Below are 19,122 nucleotides of genomic sequence, written 5' to 3'. Positions count from 1 at the left end.
ATCTCTTTCAAAGGTTATTAAGCTTAGAATACCCTACTTTGATAACCATTTCCCTCATATTGCTCTTTGCAATTCAACGTCATACTCAGGTCCGGCAGTCGCCTCCTAAGCCAGTTCGCCCCCACGGCCGTCGAGACACAGTTCCACGTCACCACCTAGGTCGATATGGGCACCACACTGAACCGCTCTAGACAGGAACAGGTAACTGTCTGTTGGCTTGTTAAAGTTCTTGGAGTTTTCCACGCTATAATCTAGATGCTTCTGATTACCGTCGGGTCACTTTCCGCTCTGTGGCGAACCTCCGAGTACGAGCGTTGCCTGTCGTGCTGCGCATAATACAGCATTTTCACTGATTTCACGACCCTCTGACATGCAAAAGAGTAAGTTACTCTCAGGAACTTCTACTGCTATATAAGGTGGTGATGACGGCCTTGCTCCATTGTATGGCGCAGGACGTCGTCACACGGATCCCAGTTGAGTACATCGTCATGTTTGAACCGGGCTATACCCTTTTAAAGCATTTTGAATACATTGGCACGGTTTCTTCCAATAGTACCGGATTTTGTTATGGAGCTGCGGGTATGGGACTAGATTAGACGACATTGCACTTTACTTAAATGCCCGCTTAGACCCTAGCGTTCTCTTTGTTGAGACTGACTGTCCTATAAAGCTAATACAGACTGTCGAATCTGATGCAAATGGACCGATGATAGCTGAGAAGTAGATGTGGTAATATAACAAGCCTCATGAACACACATTGCGCTTTATGGTTTGCTGATGCTAGGCGCTGCTGCGAAGCTGTCGACACCCATGTTAGATGGTAGCGAATATGGCTATGTGTATGGGGCTGGGCAAGGAGTAAGTGTCTATGTTTTAATACCGGGCATGGAGGTCCCGCGTTTATATTTAATTAATTTGCCTCGTCCCATGCCATATTCCAGTAGAATGTCATCTTGCTGATGTATCTTGAGCATCCGGACTTCAAGCACTCTCTTCGGGGGCCGTGATATTCCTTATGACGGTGGAAGGTCTGAAGATAAATCCAAATAGAAGGATGGGACTCGTGATTATCTGAATTGAGATGAAACACATGTTGCCGATACGATTTGTGCTCAAAATAATGGTGTCGTGCCACTTGTTCATCTCATAAATTTCAAAGTAATTTTGAAGGGTGATTCAGTCCTTACAATCGCCAAAGGATGTTTTCATTCGTATAGCCTGCCTGTGCCTCTCACCAGTTTTCCATTCTAAGTTCTGTCTCATTACCTGCCTCTACCCTGACCAAAACCACCTGCTGGCCCGCCTCTGATTCTGACTTGTCACATAGGCTCTTGCAGATGTGACAGCTGAAGAACCCACAATCAAGGCACGCAACCAGGGCGAAACACCTTTGAAGGTCCGCACTAAGGGGAAGGTTGATACAACCACTCCAGAACCCCTACAGAATATAAGGAAAGAAAGGGCGAACGTCCGTTTCCGCAGCACCTTGCACCTCAACCCGTCGCGGTCCCTCCTAAAGCTATACATGCGAGCAGAAGATCTGCACTAGCTCGTCAAAGATTACACGAGCCTCATTAAGGAACGAACCAGGGCTCATAATGAAATTCGCAAGTTCGAGTATAGTGGCTCAAGTCTTATTGTTAACGGTTATAACGCTGCCATACTGGCTTTGTCGAATTTGGAAGAATATTCAAATTAATGATAGACAGGTTACTGAAGTACATTCCATGGGCAGGAAGCCAGTATATGGTAAGGTGCTTCGAGTGGTAGATTTATGCTCGCTTAGCATACGTTACAGCTGACATATACGACGGAGAGGGCTCCTCTTGGAGGTTCTTTTGCTTATGGTTGAAGACAGCCACAACTTGGCCCTTGCTATTGATCCTCCGACTGGACTTAGAACGGGGATTAGCTGAATTGATATCGTTGATTGTTGCGGCAGTCTGCCAGTTCTGGGAATGCGGGTCATCGGCAACATCCATGGTGCCAGGGTCGCGGCCGAGTGATGATGGCGCCAACCGGACGCCTATACACTCGCCCATAAAGTTAGATCCGTCGAAGGATGCAACAGATCTTTGGGCAGCTAGGGGATCTTTGAAGTCAATAAAGCCCAAGCCATCCATAAGTTTGATTTCTGTGATCCCACCAGAGCCGGTGGATCTGAAGTGAGCCTCAATATCAGCTATATTGATACCACGAGGCAGGTTGGTGACATTGACTCGGGTTGAGGACAGCTCGTGGGAAGGTGAGGACTCGATTGGAACGGTTTCTTCATGAGGACTTTGAGAATGCCCATCATCTGACGTGCTAGCCAATGAGCTCATCTCGACTGCTTCATGGCTGGTATCTTCGTTATCATCAAATACCTTTGGAACAGCGAAAATAGCAAGCTGTTCCTGATGTGTGGCCACGTGCCGCTTGAATTGGGTAAGGGAGACGAGGATATCGGCTTGGTGGTTACTTGTTGACTGTCGAACATCCTCTTGTTGTCTGCGACGTGAGAGTATCGTGGTCCAATCGTTGCAGAAAGGACAGTCTTGAGACCTTAATTGAGATGGCACTATCCTCCCGTGTTCAATCAAGAATTGAAGTTCCATGCCGGGATCGAGTCCATGTTGGTCAAGGATGTGTTGCTCGAGTAGCTTCGCAGTCGTACAATGGCACCCACACAGTTTGCACATGTAGAGCGAGTAGTGATGTTTTAACTCATGGCTAAACCAAGCATCACGATCACTAAACATCAGGGACTCACACTCCTTCCCACCAGATGTGCAAATATAAGCTCGGAGGTCTCGGTATGCATGGATTCTAGGTTTCGTCAGACGACACCCGGAGAGTTGGGAATACGAAAAAGAAAAGGCGAAGGCAAAGAAATGAGGATCTCATAGGTCTGGTAAAGAGGTGCCACAACGCAGTTCAACGTACTTCCACGATGTTTCCTTGTGAAACGATTGCAGAGTGAAGCATATTGGGCATTCAAAGTACTCTCCGTCTGGGCCCAAATCCGCTAGGTTCGGCAGTTTGAGGTTCGTGTCTTTATCGAAGGCTGTCGAAGCCGAAACCAATGAAATTGAGTCGTCGTCTCCCCCGAGGGGTGACTGAAGAAATTCAGATGCGGTTATGGTCTTGGGAACAACAAAGGTTGTGGCTTTGCTGGACTGCATTGCGGTCACAGCATCCGCCGTAGAGTTGGTGTCCTCAACCTCAAGCTTTGCCTTATGATCTCGAACGTAGTTGATGAACTGTCGACGCTTCGCATTTGCGCTCCCGAGTCTACATGCCAACCATCTTGCATCGCTGAAACTCAGCTTAGGATGTCTTTCCTGGACGTAATTAGTATCAAATTGCACCGGAAATGAGAACTCTGCCTGCTGGAGTGCTCGCTCGAAACGGTCTCGAGGTGTCGCTTTTCTGACCAGTATACCAATGCGAAACAAAGCTTTGAGGCATTGAGACACCATACTCAAAATCAGATTGGCATCTTGTTCTCGGGATGTGAACTCCGCGTCAGATAAAACGCCATCTGGCGGTATATCGAAACCTTCCAGGCTTTCCTGCCCATCTACAACATCGGCACCGCTGTCAGAGCACAGTGGCAGCACTGGGAATCAATCAGCCATATGAAATACTAAAGACAGAGTGAAGCACTGACGGTCATGAATGGCTTCTTGCATATCATCTAATTGCTCGCAAATATGGTCTCGGATCTCAGAGCTATCTGCCAGCCTCGACTCCAAGGACATACGCTTGTGTGCTTGATGAAAGGCTCCAAGGCTACCAGTCCACAGTTTGAACCTGTCCAAGATATCTTCCACAGCCTCGGCTGCAAATGGTGTCTTGGTGACCCTTGTCTTGCGCAACAAATCGAGCATGCTCTGTTTGACATCTCTACTACGGTCGGCGATACTCCTTCGATCACTTGCCTGTGTCATGGCGGTTGCTCTGAAAGAAAGCCGGCAAATCGTGTTCGCTTCGGATCTGCGAGTTTGTTGTTTTCAATCTCAATCAAACGATAGCCGAGAATAAGGCAACATTTCAATGACCTGTTCGAAGAGTGTGAGGCCCAAATGACCGACGAACTGAAGTAAGGATGACGGGCGGGGGCGGTGACACCAAGTCACAGAGAGAGCGACAATGCGCCGATAAGGACGTACAGACTTTAGTACCCTTTCGTCTGCAAATTATCGGGCTTTGGATCATGCTGACCACGCACGCCACCCTTGTACGACTAGAGGCGCTTCCGTTCTTTTCCATCCCCCGAAGGCCCCTCTCCCCTCACCCATCTTACGTTCAGTCTTTACTTGAATCACTGCAGTCAGGGCCTCATCAGTTCAAATAACCTTTTGAAATGTCAGGCCTTGAAGTTGCGGGTTTGGTTCTTGGGGCGTTTCCCGTTGCATTAGAGATCCTCGACAAATACAAAGAAGTAGCTAGACGTTTCGGATTCTGGTACAAGATTGCAGCGGAGCACAGGAACTGCGACTCGCAGCTCAAATTCCACCGATTCGTATACATAGACAACTTGAAGAAGTTGCTACTCCCATTAGCAGGGCTCGACGACACGCATATCGATGAGTTATTGCAAGATCCCGGGGGCAAGGCTTGGAGCGAAGCTAGGACTGCGGAGCAACTTAAGCAACGCCTTGGAGACTCACACGAGATATACATGCAATTCATGAACGAGTTCCAAGAATGGTTGCATGCGATTAGAACTAAGTTGGCTTTTGATCCAGAGACGAAACAGCAGTCTCGAGAATCTTTGTCCGCAGTAAGTCTGACGGCCTCACGCAATGGCATCACACATCGGAGAGATTTAATATTGAATTCTAGGAAGCGAATAGGACTCGGTCTCGAACTGAGATGCTCAAGGACCGGGGAAAATGGCAGTTTTACCGAATCAAATTCAGTCAGGAAGAGAAGGAGCGAAGTGAGATCTTCGCCAAGCTTCAAAGCTGCAATGATCGGCTCAAGACATTGCTGCAGATCAGCGAGGACGATGCCGAGCTAGCCCGAGAAAGAGCCTCAACAAGGAAGAATGAGCCCAGTTCGTTGTGTCACTTTTGGCGACAGGCTGGTAGTGTTTTCACGGCACTTTCAATGGTGTGGAACTGTGAGTGTCGAACACAACACTCTACCAGACTGTTGTTAGGGCATCGAACAGCCACGGAAGGCGACTTTTCCTTGTTGTACAATAAGAGTGCTCAGAGGCCCCGAGAGGCACGGAGGATCAAAATAACAGCAAATGGCGCAGATCTCGACAATTCGGCTGCTATCAAGTTACGCCCGCACAAGCCAAGTGTGGGGGCTTATGCTCCAAGTCATCGAACCTCCATTCCCAGGAGATCAGCCATGAGGGCAAGCAGCGTACTCAGCACCGGTGAATTCAGGTATGAAGCTACAATGGTGTGGAGTTCGGACGTGTTTAACGGGATATTGATTTCCTTCCAGGTCACGATTCTCAGTCACTATCACACAAGTTGAGAACTCGTCGACTCAAGGACCCGCGTTCGCGCCTAGCACCAACCCAATAACCGACCTCTGTCTGTCATTGGAATCTTCTATTGGCCAATTTTGTGGGTTCATCGACGACAATGACTATCGCTACTATGTCTACCAGGACATTGCGGTCCCCGGCCGGTCAAACACACCCAAAATGATCACGCTTGACCAGCTCCTGCGACAGGATGGTTTCCCCATACCGAAGAGAAGGCAAAGAGTTGCTTTAGCTTTCATTCTATCATCGTCTTTCCTCCAGTTGCTGGAGACACCATGGCTGCCAGCCTCTTGGCAGAAGTCAGATATCGTGTTCTTCGACGATCCGGATAATCCTGGCGTTTTTAAGCTAGACGAGCCTCACCTCAGAATTTCTCTGGAAAGCAAGACAGAATCCAGTCATCCAGGTGAGACAGGCCGCAGGATGCAACTATCGCGTCCGCTGGAAATGCTTGGCATCGTTTTAATGGAGCTTTGCTTCGGGAAATTGTTGGAAGAGCAGTCTCATCGCCTCAAGTACTCTAGTTCGGGAGACTTATGCATCGAGAGAGTGCTTGATTTTGAAGCTGCAAAGGAGTGGCACGGAGAAATAGAAGAGGAGGCAGGATGTGACTATTCCATCGCTGTCGGGTGGTGCTTGGGGGGAATCCTCATCACCCCGCTGGACCGATGGAGGGAGGCCATGCTTGGCAATGTTGTGCATTCCCTTGAGTCCTGCCATAACTATCTACAGCACTAAGTTTCTTGAGATATAGTTTTATAGATCATTTCAACGAGGCTCTGTATCTCAGATGTCGAAGTAAAGTGCTGTTACAACACGGGCGAGTATTCAGGTGCCTAAGCCCTCGGAACCCCTGTTGTAGTGTAAAATCAAAAGATGCAACCTTTCGCCTTCTCTTTCTTGATGTCTGAAAGAATTTCATTTCGAATGGCCTTATAAAACCCGACATCCAGGTACAGAGCCACGCGTTTTGCACATATACGGCAAATATACAGTCTCATGCTACCAGATTACGATTGCTCCAGTGTTTCTTCCAATTACTGGCAAATCACACTGCATCCAACGAAAGCAGACGTGAGTACCCTTTCTACATGGACCTGATGGGCTGCAGCAACCGCATGTCACCACTGCGTGACAGGCCCGCCACGAACAGGTGTCGGATGCGTGCAGTTACACGTACATGCGCTGTATAGGGCCAAAGAACAGTCGCACCGGTGACCGGGGACAACGTCGCATCGACAGTGCTGGTGGAGCCGTCGTGGGTTCGCCTCCAAGGTGAACAGAAATAATGTAATTACACCACGGTAGCCTGCGCCCGCGTGCCGGCTTGGCTCGCACCAGCCAGTGCGCAAAAGGCCAAAGCATGATGACGGCAGATCGACACGATACCTCGCGGTCTGCAGGCGGCCCTGCAGCAGCAGGAAAGGCTAGCGCAGGTGAGGCAGGTGAGACAACCCCTCGGCTTCGGCTTCGGCTTCGACGAGCATGTCTTGGATGGAGATTAACCGCGCAGCAGAACTGCACCCAGACCCTGACGCTCAGAGCTAGCCGAGCCGCCTACGTGATCTGGCGATCTTTCTGCCACACTAAAGCTCAAGGTATGGGCATCAAGTGTTGACGAGTACCTCACCGCAAGCAACATAGTCATGGACACATCGTCTGGAGCCGAGATTCAGCTGCGACAGCGTCAGCGTTCTGATCTTCCGAGACTTCACGATATCATAACGGCCGTATACGAACAGACCGGCTACCCTGTGGACGGACCTTCCTGCTTCGAGGACTTTCTGGATCCTCCTTCAGACCAGGTTCTCTACACGATCACGGCAGTGCTTAAACCTACCGTCCCAGAAACAGAAAATGAACAACCCATCGCCGGTCATGCAATGATCATGTCGCCAAGCTCTGGGGCTTTGAACCTGGCGTCTAAAGTGCACCTGCAGCGAGGTGGGACGATGGAAAACCATGCAGTCTTGAGCCGGTTCTTTGTTAATCCAGCTGTCCAGGCAAGGGGTATTGGATCCAAGATGCTAGAGGAGGTGACTGCGTGGGGTAGACGGGAAAGGAAACGCCTCGTCCTCATTGTGCTCGAGAAGGACGAAGGCGCTATCAGGCTGTATGACCGGGCGGGATGGGTAAGGGTTGGTGAGTATGTCTTCACTAGTAAATGGGGAACTGGATACAATGCGATCGCCTATCTGGGGCCGCAGTGAGTCAAGTTTCAGGTCGCAGGGTGACTATGAGTCTGAGCATATGTAGCCATGGCAACACCCTGAGAGCAAGCCTTGCCGAACCATGAGACATGTCTTCTTTGCGTTTTTGTTTCTTTAGGTGGTCGTATTGAAAATTTGCAGTACACCATGTCCCCAAGTAGAATGCAATAATGAAAAATGGGACGGCAGTAAAACCAACAACTGATCTGTTGTTCAATGTTATAGCTTGCGTTTGATATAGCTAAATGAAGCCAGTTACCTGGCACAAATAGGACACAGAAAACGCGTTGGGAAACATCTCGAACACGATTCGGGCTCCACTTATCAAAAGAAGATTCCGGAGCCGGCCCCGTAGCACCAAATGTCTCGGAGGGCTGCATTGTACGACACGGCTTTGGCCGCGCTTTCACTGCCCCCAAGGTGCGACTTGAGACAGATCAGGTGATGGGGTCAAATGCGAGGGCCTTTCTGACGCAGGGCATGTCCTCCTGTTGGCGGCTTCGTCCGAGTGGTTGTACGAGACGCACTGATGTAGAGCGAGTAGTGAGAAGTGAGAACAAAGAACCGAGACCAACTGCACCTCGCTTATCGCTGGCGAGATCTCGCACGGATGAATGGAGTCAGTTGACGAGGCTCGATCGGGTAAGGCTACTTGCTTTTTTGTTTCCTCCCCGCTGAAGAAGAAGCATTATCTTGTGACAGAGAAAAATCAAAATCAAAAACACAAAGTTCAGGAGACTGTTGTGGGACTTGCCAGATCTGCAGCGCAGCTTCGGGTGCATCTTCCATAGACTGTCACGGCAGGAGACCGTGCTGCCGTCCTGCCATCGTGCCGTCATGCCTCTGCATCTTGCCTCATTCCAGCATCCAGCAGCCGGCAGGTCCCCTACTCCCGCCGTTTGTGCCACCATAAAACGACTGTGGATGGGGGATCTGTGGAGTGGAAGGAAGAAGTATGCGGGTGGCTGCAGGGACACATACTAATCGACAGGGGTAAATGCGAACGGGTCGCTTGATCATCCATCCATACATGGATGACGACTCGTCTCCCAGTCTGTGTATTGCTTCACACACCACGAATAAGAAAACAAAGTGAGTCAGTGGCGTAGCCCGAGCCCCTCTCGTCCCTCCCCGGCCCCTCTGACCTCTTTTTGTTTTTTGCCTGAACACATCCAACGTAACACTGTGCTAAAAAGTGTGTCTCGGGCACTTGATTCGACCCCCAAGCCGAGGCTGTGACACTGTGCAACGTCTTTTATATCAAGTCGTCTTCGAAGCCAATAAGGTCCCCGTGCCCACAGTGTCATGTTGATTATCTAGGATGCTTGACACCTTGCCCGGCTTGAGTGGGTTTCCTGGATTGACCAGGTCCATGACTGGGCTTCCAGGCTGCCACATGCCCGTCAGTCACATTCGTGTCTCGGCTGGGGAACAAGGTAATTCAACGGCGATCTCGCGCCCGCGCATCCTCCCTAGCCAGGACCAATAGCTTGAAAGATGCTGCCAACCATTGATCAGAAGGGATCATCACTTTTTTCCTTGCTTGTGCGAGGGGCCCAACCGTGCGTACGACCGCCCCTGATCCGGATGTTTCTTGCCCTGAACACGATGTCCACGTACTTTTGTTGTCTTATCCTCGACGGAGCACGGAGGAGACCGTCTAAACTTTACTGTCTTATCGAGGAGACATTCACTCTTAGCAAATGCCAAACGAGAGGCTCTGTTTGGTCCTATTACCATCAGTTTGTCTACCGGCCACTCGTTCGTGTCGGGTACAGTGCCCCGTTTGGGAACTGAGATTCCAACATAGGGAATGCGTCCAAGTGTGGAATGTATGAGACGTCTGAGACAGATCATCAGAGCAGCACTACAAAAGCATCTCGATCAAGCTTCGTGGCGCTTAGCGTCGACGGTAGCCCCTTCCTTGCCCTGCCGGTGACTCTCTCCCTTCGGCTCCAAACGGACAAACAAAGACCTAGAACTATCATCCCAACCCCTCGTCCATTTGGACGTCAACCGAGCAACCCAGGAAGGCTAAACTATCAACAAAGGTCCACCGACGAGGACCATCTCCAAAGAAAGACCTCTCACTTTGAGAGTCTCGAGCATCAATCGCAATCATGAACGAACCTCGCCGCCCAGCACGCGCCGCACAGGTCGAGAACCCATATCACACGGATTCGGAGAGCACAAGCGGCACCCTGACCTCGGCCCACGAAACCCGAAAGGAAGATGACCCAACGTCCACTTCCTCGCGCCACGGCCTATCCAAGGCCCGCCACATAATACTAGTTGGCAGCATGTTCTTGACGCTGTTCCTCCCGGCGCTCGACCAGACCATCGTCTCCACTGCGCTGCCAAAAATAATGATCAGCCTGGGGGGAGGGTCGTCCAACTCAGGATACACGTGGGTTGGGTCCGGGTATGCATTGACACAGGCGGTGGTGATGCCTCTGTTTGGCCAGGCGTCCGAGGTGTTTGGGAGGAAGTGGGCGTTTGTGGCGGCCATATCGATATTCATGGCGGGGAGCTGTCTGTGTGGCGCTTCGCAGGATGTGTCGATGCTGATCGCCTCCAGGATGGTGCAGGGGATGGGGGCCGGGGGCATCACAGCATTGGTGATAATTCTCATTGGTGATTTGGTCGGTACGAGAAAACGTGGGAAATATCAAGGATTCATCGGTGCCACCTGGGCTGTTGCATCTGCTCTTGGACCAGTGCTGTCCGGTGTACTTGCTGAGCATATCAGCTGGAGATGGGTGAGTAATCCCATCTCTATGGGTAACCTCGGTGGAACAATGCTGATGTTGATATGAACAGTGTTTTCTCATCAATCTGCCTATATGTTTGATCTGTCTCGTTATTACCCTGTTGTTCCTCAACATCTCCCGCCCTTCAAAGAGCTTCCTTGAGGCCATCAAGACCCTCGATATAGTCGGAATTCTCGCAATCGCCGCGGCCACAGTCTTGCTCTTGCTTGCTTTCGAATGGGCTTCTCTTGGTACATCGTGGAGCTCACCACAAATCCTGATATCATTGATCACCGCGGCCCTGTCGCTGGGGTTCTTCATCTACGCTGAGACAAAGGCGACCAAGCCAGTCATTCCGTTGCGCTTCTTTACTCACCCAACCAGGATCGGGGCATACCTTGCAGCCTTCTTCCACGCCGTGGCGTATATGGGGCTGAACTACTACCTTCCGATCTACTTCCAAGCAGTCCGCGGCCAGAGTGCTTCTCAGAGCGGCATCAGCATGTTGCCTCTGGTCTTGATGTTCGGCATCGCAAGCACAGGGGCAGGATACCTCATCACATTCACGAAAAAATACCAAACACTAATCTGCGGCTCCTTCCTCGTAGCCACAATGGGCTGTGCCATGTTGGTTCACCTCAACAGGAATACATCAACAGCCGTCACCGTGGTCCTCCTGCTCATAGCCGGCATTGGTGTCGCCCCGAACTTCAACTCCCTCCTCATTCCAATCCACGCATCCTTCGACGAAACATCTGACAACTCAGATATCGCCATGTCAGCCTCGGCCTACTCGTTCATCCGGACCATCGGACTCAGCATGGGCATCAGTGTTAGTGGCCTGGTCTGCTTCGACGAGCTGCAAAAACTGAGTACGGGATCCACGGCGGAGCTTAGCATCTCGCAGCTGATCGAAGATGTGGGCAAGATGGTAGGAGAGGAGAAGCAGAAGACGATCGGTGTTTTCGAAACAGCCATGACGCATGTGTTCATCGAGGTGGCCGCCGTCATGGGCGCTGGTATGGTCGCAAGCTTCTTGATCCGAAAACACAAGCTGGGTGAGAAGGTCCGATCGGACCACAAGATCCAGATGGTTCCTATGACGAGAGCGGGTCAAGCCCCATCTGAGCAGAGTGTGGATACAGTTGTTAGGGACAGGTGTTGATCGCCATTGTGTTCAGATGCTCCTCAGGATCGAGTCGAGCAGTGCACAGTGCCAGCTGTATCCGGACAGCTGTGAGCCTGGATGACAGTCATTCAGACATGATTAAAGCATGTAGAATATTATTATACTGAGATGCAAGTGTAAGATGAAGGTGCAGGCTGGCCCTACCCAGCTCTCGGAATTCAGTGTGTTCTGGCAAATATGCCCTACCAAAGTTTGGACGGCCGGACGGAAGTTGGTCTCCTCTGCGCCTTTTGTGATTACAAATGCATGTCATAGATCACAGGAAGCTACGAAAGTCTACGGTGTATTGTGTTACGCCCTAGAGCGTCATCGCAAGTCCGATGTCGTGAGGGCGAGTGTTCTCCGGTCCGACCTGAGGCTTGGCCGCCGCCGGTGCGGGGACTGTACTCCGATGCCCAGCTGCCGCTGACTTATCCTACTAAGAAGATAGGTCTACTTAGTCCTCGCTCGTTGTGGTTGCATTTGGAGGATTAGGTACTGCTCATCAACTTCTTGCCTCCAACAAAAGCATTCGGTCAATCTAGTGTTGCAACGTCTTGATAAGCCAGCTCGAAAGCCGAGCCGTTTTTTCAACAATGAGCACGACGACCACAACCACCCAGGTGGATACGATTCCCCTGACTGATCTCCCAAAGTCTCCTCCCACTTCGAGAACGCATCATTCTATCCCCGATACATCTGCTGGGCGTGTGCTACCAAGCGTCCCCGAATCGCGACGAGTGTTCCATGCCGAGCCCGCGAGCACGCTCAAGAAGTCCACGAGGGTCTTGATCACCACCCTTGTCATCTTAGCCAGTCTTACACAAGTAAGGGTTGCACCGGTGCTTTGAATAAAATGGTTGCCGCTGACAAATAAAAGTTTGCGGCAAACTTCGTCACTCTAGTCGGAGGGCTGTCTTTCAGTAAATCGCTGGGACGAGATGTCGGACCGGGAGAGGCGAACTGGATGCCTGCTGCATATTCGTAAGAGTGTCTTCCCTTTTCAGAAGCCGAAAGCGTGGATAAGCGACTGACAGCTGTGTCACAGCCTTACCCAAGGCGCCTTCGTCCTGATGAGCGGCCGCCTCGGTGCCGTGTACGGCCACAAGCAGACACTTGTCGTCGGTGGAGCCATCATCGCAGTGTTCTCTTTCATCAACGCCTTCACACCGACGTACAACTCTTTCGTCGCTGTGCGAGCTCTGACTGGGATCGGCGGTGGCCTCATCATGCCCAACGCAGTAGCAATGATAACCATTGTCGTCCCACCAGGGCGAACGCGGAACCTGACCATGGGCTTCTTCGCTGCTGCTGCCCCGGTCGGCGGGTTAGTCGGTGCTGTCATCGCCGGTCTGTTTATGATGACTCCTCGGTGGCAGATGATGTTTGTATTCATTTCGGGCATTACGGTCGTGCTGTTCGGACTTCTCTTTTTCCTCCTACCCCAGGAGATTCCTGTCGACAAGGGCGGCAAGATTGACTACACAGGAGCAGGACTTGGTCTTAGCAGCCTCATCCTCTTTAACTTTGTCTGGAATCAAGCCCCATCCGCCGGGTGGTCAGCGCCTTACGAGATTGCCCTCCTTATCTTGTCCGTCACCATGTTTGTTGGGTTCCTCGCGTGGGAAAAGTATGTCGCCAGCGACCCCATCATGCCGGTCAGTATCTTTAAGGCGCCGACCTTCACTGCCCTGCTCTTTGTGGTCCTTCTCACCTACATGTCATTCGGGATATCGCTGTGGTACATGATCGCCTGGGAGCAACTTCTCCGCGGTCTGAGCGTCATTGAGATTGCCGCGACCTGGACACCATTCGTCCCTGGGTCCATCATCGCTATCTTCATTGCGGCATGGCTCATCCCAAGGCTTGCAGCACAATACATCATCGCGCTTGGCGTAGTGGTTGTGCTAGTATCAAATCTACTGCTAGCCACAATGCCTGTTCATCAGACGTACTGGGCCCAGACATTCCCTGCGATTCTCATTGGAAGTATGTGTCCTGACCTTGTGTACGTGGCGGCACAAGTCATAGCCAGCAACAGCGTCAGCCGCAAGCAGCAGGGTATAGCTGGGAGTCTGATTGGCACTTTGAACTTGTATGGTAACAGTCTGGGGCTGGGATTCGCAGGTACGATCGAGACACAGCTCTTGAAACAGACGAAGGACGAAGTTCGGGGGTACCGAGCGGTGCTGTTTTTTGGAGTAGCCCTGGCTGTGGCTGGCCTGATTCTCAATTTCATTTTTGTGCGTGTGCCCAAGGATGAGCGCGAAGGATGGGACCCTGCCGACCAGGACGCTGACGATATCCCGGTCGTGGGAGCTACGTTGAGGAGAGGTGGTGCTGCAACTGGTGTCGAGAACAGTACCGCAGCATAAGGATCTTCCAACGCGACATGGCAACAGAAGGGGAATTGGGCATGGTTCTCGCGTGAATGCATTGATTGGAATCATGCTATTAGGTCGTGGCTGTAGCGAAATAAAAAAAGAAGACCTTTTTGAACTAGACCTTGATGGACTACTCCGGAGTTGATGCACTGTCCTGTGGCAAAAGTCGGTTCATGACGACCTTTGCCTTTCTGACAACTCGGCAATCCTCATAGCCTTCGCCGTCGCTGTTCCCAAATTTCAACAGCATTGGAGCCACTATGAGATCAACTCGCGCATCTGCACCCTGATCCGCCCACATCGGTACCTCCTCCATTCTGTCCGTCTTGATGTTGAAGCCGTTGAACAGGCTCTTTGTATCGCAGACCCAGTAAGCCCTGGAGTGTGCCATGGCCGATGCCAGCGTGACAGCACGATCCACGATCTCCCCGATCCTGGTCTTCAGCACCTTGAGAGTGGCCTGCCCCGAGTAGTCGTCCAGGACCATCGACAAATGGTTGATCAATTTCATTCGCTGCGAACCATCAGCGGCCCACAGGCTTTTGCCCTCGGCATTTGGCGACAGAACATAGCTCATCAGAGGGCGCAAGGTGTAGTAGGTCGGAAGCTTGCCATTGCCTGCGTAAGAGTTAGTGATGGACCTTGTGTTAATCATGTCCACAGGTAAGACGACATACGTGAGGCGCTTGCCTTTAAAGTGGCCTCCAATTTGGCTTCTTCCTTTTCCACAAATGCGGCAATCGGTATCTCGAGCAACGCATCGATCAGTTTGTTCCAGATAACGGCCTCAATGAAAATGTGTTTGGCCTTACTCAGGTAGGATTCGTAGTCTTCGTCGCGGATCAGGCTCTTGAAGTAGGTACGAACGCTTCCCTTCTCGTTGCCAGGCTCTACGTTGGGGGGGCCTTGGAAGAACTCGTTTACCAAAGCGGTCACTAGATACTGCAGTTTCTCGTATTCAATCCGGATTTCCTGGTTGTCAGGACCCTGGGGCACTGAAATTCCCTGCTTCGAATGTTCCGGGGTGCTTATGGCAGCTTTCAACTTCTTCTTGAGCTCCTCAATCTCGCGGTCTTTCTTGGCAAGCTCCGTGGCAAGGTGCCTTTCCTTCTGATCTGCCGCTCGGAGTGCCTCAACCACAAGGCCTTCAGCAGCCTTCAAGCTCATAGGCTGATTTCTTTCAATGTGGGCATGTTTCGGGCTGTGGTCGTTGTCGTGGGGCATTTGATCAGCCGCCTTTCTCTTAGTAGAAGCCATGATCGCTGCGATCTTGTTGGGTTTCCAGCTAAACACAGGTGTAAGCATCTAGAAAGGGAGATCAAGGAGTTTGTGCCAAGGGTATAAATCCTATCAGAAATGAACCCGTCAAAGATTATGCGGTTGAAGCTCAGAACAATGCTCCACTGGAGATGCCCTGCTGGATGTTGTCACTGCTGTGAATTATCTCGTTGAGCATGGGCCTGCTAGCGGCATTCCTGATGCAGCTTTCCTACTGTAGGAATGCTTCATGGAATATGACATGGAATTTCGTGCCTCCTGGGGGATGAAAATTGAAAGGGCTGGAGCAGTACATACCTTATCACGTAGGCAATTGTGTCGCTGGAACACCCCCGTGCTCGTCAGAAATGCAGGCAGAGTAGAATCTGGCAAGAAATGACAGATGATTTGGAGACAGTAGCTATGTCTTGTTGGCATAGAGTGCCTCAAAATTGCTGAGATGTATATGCTCCAGGGGCTTCAATTTGATGATGGTCGGTGGCAAGGCGAGACGATGGATTTCGTAAAAGTCTTTGGCCACCTATGGCGAGATGATATGATAGGTTGCCACCCTTCCGTACCAAAGGCGATCGTGACTTGTAGGAAAAGGAGAGATCAAATACCTCACGTTCAAAATGGCAATGAGCCCCTCTTCCTCGAAATGTGACCAGCAGTGAGCGGCTCTGTGTTTGGGCGAACGCTGCGAAAGTGGCACGTTTGCGTAGGGGCGCGAAGTTTCGTTGTCGCACTTGGTGGTAAGAAAGGCTAAAGATCTCAGGTAGAGTGTTTGGAAAAGCCGACACTGGATGGAAACTGACAGCCGAACGTTTTTCTTTTCACTTCTTCCTGATGTCATGTGTCACGTAGTTGTTCGCTTTCTTCAGCTAACTTTGCAACTTACATCACCCAATCCTAAGCTCTGCCGTTTTCTTTTCTAGCCATCGGTCTTGCCACAGTCTTTCTTTACGCTGCTGCTGCTGCTGCTGCTGCTGCTGAATCCTCTAAAACCCAGCGGCCCGCCAGCATCACCGCAGCAACACTCCACTACCTGAGCACGTGCTGCAAAAGCTCTACGAACAACTAAGACCTTACCGCTTCCTCATGGTTTTCATGAGTCTCTTTGTTCAAAACACCTGAGCCCTGAGATAGAAGCAGATCCCACTTTTGCCATGCCAGAGCCAACGGTCCAGATGAAGATGGAGTGTCCTGATGACGCCCGGCTTCCGTCGGACGTCGTTTCAGTAGGCTTGGACTTTGGCACAACGTACGTATCTCACTCGGAATCCATGATTTGTTAAAGATGCTCACTCTCAACTCAGAAACACTGGCGTTGCCTACCAGCATGCTATGTGCGACCAGCCTCTCAAGGATATCGAACTTCGCATCCGCAACGTCCGAGGTTGGCCAGATCGCCACGGCCCAAACCATGACGAGAGCAAGGTGCCAACGATACTTCGATACGACAAACAAGGCAAGGTTGTTTCGTGGGGCTATGAGGCAATCGGTGGGGACGGAATTGCTATCGAATGGTTCAAGCTCGCCATTATCCCCGCCAAGGATCTTCCCCCGAATCTTCGAAACGCCGTGAAGCTCAAGGAAACAAGGAAGACTTTGACCGATATGAACGTCAATGTGACTAAGGTCATTGAGGACTACATTACGATTATCTGGAAATATGCGCGGGGCGAGATGGAGAAATTTCTCAGGCGCCGAATTCTTCAATCTATCCCGATCCACGTCGTGATCGCAATCCCAGCTATGTGGGGAAATCAAGCCATCGATACGATGAAGAATGCTCTAGCATCAAACATCCTGGCATCGTCTATAGAGCAGCAAGTTACATACAACTTCATCTCGGAGCCCGAGGCAGCTTTACAGGCATATGCGAAGGAATTGCAGGCCAAGCTCGATGTGGGCGAGCTTGTCACGGTCGCAGATCTGGGTGGAGGAACGGTCGACATGATCTCCTACAAAAAGGTAGGCGAAGGTGCAAAAGGCTTTCACCTGCAATTGGAAGAGGCCGTTGCGGGAGAAGGTAAGTTATTTCGTCGCAAATCGACTAGACTGGTGTCTAGCATCCGAGCTTTACAACTGACCACCATCAGGCGCTCTTTGTGGCGGCATGTTTGCGGATGAGGCATTCGAGAAGCTTCTTTCAGACCGTCTTTGGACAGAACACAAATTGAACATCAAGAGGGATGATCCAGAGGCCTGGAGAAGGATCATTTCCGAGCAGTGGCACAACATCATCAAGCCCACCTTTACCTGGAAGGCGACCGGTCAGATCTGGCCTGTAATCTTTTCGAACTTTCCCACCAAGAAGGTGGATTTGACTGAGGACGATGTCCGAGATGTTTTTGAGAGCTCGGTTATGCCGGGAATCTTTAATCTCATAAATCAGCAGATCAAACAACTCAAGAAGGAACATAACGGTAGAGGCCCGGGCATAATCATCCCCGTCGGCGGTTTTGGACGATGCCTGTACATCCATCAAAGACTACGCGAGGAGTTTGGTGGCGCCCAACCTCCCTCCAAGAAAGGCGAGCGCAACCCCAAGAAGAAAAAGAAGACGAATGATTCGGAGATCGAAATACTCACCGAGAAGGGCGACTTCCCGTCGACAGCCATCTCTCGAGGCGCTTGCTTGGCTGGCATATACGCACAGCTTGGGGAAACCATCGTGATGAGTCGAAAAGCAAGGACCAGTGTGGGCTTTCCATACAGTGTCCCCTGCCTGCCATGGCATCAGGGAGCGATACAAAACAAGGACTTTGGTGGCTACGTGATTCCGGACATCATGAAACGGGTGGTCAAAAAGGCATGTTTTATTTTCCTAATCCTTTATGTTTCATTCTACTTTCTGCTCTAGATTAACAGCCTTCGGTAGGGCGATACTTTAACCGAGTCTGGAAAAGACTCAACGCAAGCCATGTACCTGCCCTGTGATTTCCAGGGCAGAGGCACCCGGACCGAGACCTCGACCTTCTACGCATACGACGGCGAGCATCCCCCGGAGCGACTTGACTTCAGGGATGAGAAATTCCAAGACTACGGCGTCATGTCCATCACGGCCTCCAAGTCGATCGAGGAGCTCCCTATATTCGACTCGGGCGCTGAGAGAAGACGAAATTTCGACTGTAAGTACTATTCTTCTCCTGCAACAGTTCCCTGATCTTTGTGCTTTGGAATGTTCTAGAATGTATCACTTTGGGATCAGTAGCAGGTGATTAACACATATCAGACAACTTGCGGGTCAAGCTTATTGGTGGCTCGATAGACATCACTGCTACCTCAGCCCATCCTGATGATGAAGGGAAGGAGGTTGGAAAAGTGGTTTTGTCGGGTCTTGAGGAGACTTGAACACCTCTTACAATCAGGAAAGCTCTCAAGCGCTTCTATACGGAACTCAAAAACAACAACGTGGCAATTTTGGAACTTGTAAAAGGTTCAGAAGCCCGTAATGCCGGATGATGACAAGGGGGAAGAGAATACGCTTGATGCCGTATGACAACTTTCATGAACAGTGTGCGCGGCAACAAATAGTCAGGGTTACAATTGATCGTTCCATTCTACTGAAATGACCCTCTCTCTACTCTCTCCCTCTCACCAATTCTCGTATGTGCTTATGAACACCCGATAGCGATAGGCTTACTGCTTGTAAAGCGGCCCACCCGTGGTCCACAAGCCAAGCCCATAGAGAGATGAGCTTGAGCCTTGACTCACGCAGGACTAATTTGGCCAGGAATACGAACAGTCTCAAATTCGGACGTATGGCTTCGCTGAAAAGACGGAAGCACGCAGTGAACTTGGAATATTTATATTTTTATGAGCCACGATTTGGACTGGGCCTGCTCGTTTG

The 19,122-nt window shown here is 50.9% G+C and overlaps 6 protein-coding genes across 6 annotated transcripts; 4 read left to right on the top strand and 2 right to left on the bottom strand.

Moving 5' to 3' along the window:
- Positions 1 to 1,772: 1,772 nt before the first annotated feature.
- Positions 1,773 to 3,932, bottom strand: J7T55_000332 (uncharacterized protein; the record flags this gene model as incomplete). The annotated part of the gene is made up of 3 exons (XM_053132439.1): positions 1,773 to 2,490; positions 2,926 to 3,601; positions 3,653 to 3,932. The coding sequence occupies 3 exons, from the start codon at positions 3,930 to 3,932 to the stop codon at positions 1,773 to 1,775; spliced, it is 1,674 nt and encodes a 557-aa protein (XP_052989570.1).
- Positions 3,933 to 4,348: 416 nt separating this feature from the next.
- J7T55_000331 (uncharacterized protein) lies at positions 4,349 to 7,704 on the top strand (the record flags this gene model as incomplete). Its single annotated transcript, XM_053132438.1, has 8 exons — positions 4,349 to 4,768; positions 4,831 to 5,110; positions 5,162 to 5,387; positions 5,449 to 5,900; positions 6,504 to 6,568; positions 6,633 to 6,752; positions 6,871 to 6,939; positions 7,087 to 7,704. 8 exons carry the CDS (start codon positions 4,349 to 4,351, stop codon positions 7,702 to 7,704), a joined length of 2,250 nt encoding a protein of 749 aa, XP_052989569.1.
- A 2,120-nt stretch (positions 7,705 to 9,824) lies between these two features.
- J7T55_000330 (efflux pump antibiotic resistance) lies at positions 9,825 to 12,052 on the top strand (the record flags this gene model as incomplete). Its single annotated transcript, XM_053132437.1, has 3 exons — positions 9,825 to 10,463; positions 10,525 to 11,547; positions 11,906 to 12,052. The coding sequence occupies 3 exons, from the start codon at positions 9,825 to 9,827 to the stop codon at positions 12,050 to 12,052; spliced, it is 1,809 nt and encodes a 602-aa protein (XP_052989568.1).
- Positions 12,053 to 12,218: 166 nt separating this feature from the next.
- J7T55_000329 (efflux pump antibiotic resistance protein) lies at positions 12,219 to 13,997 on the top strand (the record flags this gene model as incomplete). The annotated part of the gene is made up of 3 exons (XM_053132436.1): positions 12,219 to 12,449; positions 12,503 to 12,606; positions 12,671 to 13,997. 3 exons carry the CDS (start codon positions 12,219 to 12,221, stop codon positions 13,995 to 13,997), a joined length of 1,662 nt encoding a protein of 553 aa, XP_052989567.1.
- Positions 13,998 to 14,136: 139 nt separating this feature from the next.
- On the bottom strand, positions 14,137 to 15,263 carry J7T55_000328 (uncharacterized protein; the record flags this gene model as incomplete). The annotated part of the gene is made up of 2 exons (XM_053132435.1): positions 14,137 to 14,624; positions 14,684 to 15,263. The coding sequence occupies 2 exons, from the start codon at positions 15,261 to 15,263 to the stop codon at positions 14,137 to 14,139; spliced, it is 1,068 nt and encodes a 355-aa protein (XP_052989566.1).
- A 460-nt stretch (positions 15,264 to 15,723) lies between these two features.
- On the top strand, positions 15,724 to 18,623 carry J7T55_000327 (ctin-like atpase domain-containing protein; the record flags this gene model as incomplete). The annotated part of the gene is made up of 8 exons (XM_053132434.1): positions 15,724 to 15,862; positions 15,938 to 16,018; positions 16,276 to 16,377; positions 16,440 to 16,527; positions 16,583 to 17,298; positions 17,369 to 18,045; positions 18,151 to 18,400; positions 18,505 to 18,623. The coding sequence occupies 8 exons, from the start codon at positions 15,724 to 15,726 to the stop codon at positions 18,621 to 18,623; spliced, it is 2,172 nt and encodes a 723-aa protein (XP_052989565.1).
- Between the last annotated feature and the right edge of the window lie 499 nt (positions 18,624 to 19,122).

Source organism: Diaporthe amygdali (assembly GCF_026229845.1).
Source record: "Diaporthe amygdali strain CAA958 chromosome Unknown NODE_31_length_594919_cov_65_084759, whole genome shotgun sequence".
In the NCBI taxonomy this organism is placed as follows: Eukaryota; Fungi; Ascomycota; class Sordariomycetes; order Diaporthales; family Diaporthaceae; genus Diaporthe; species Diaporthe amygdali.
The sequence above is the reverse complement of the archived record's forward strand: the minus strand, read 5'-3'. Positions and strand labels throughout refer to the sequence as shown.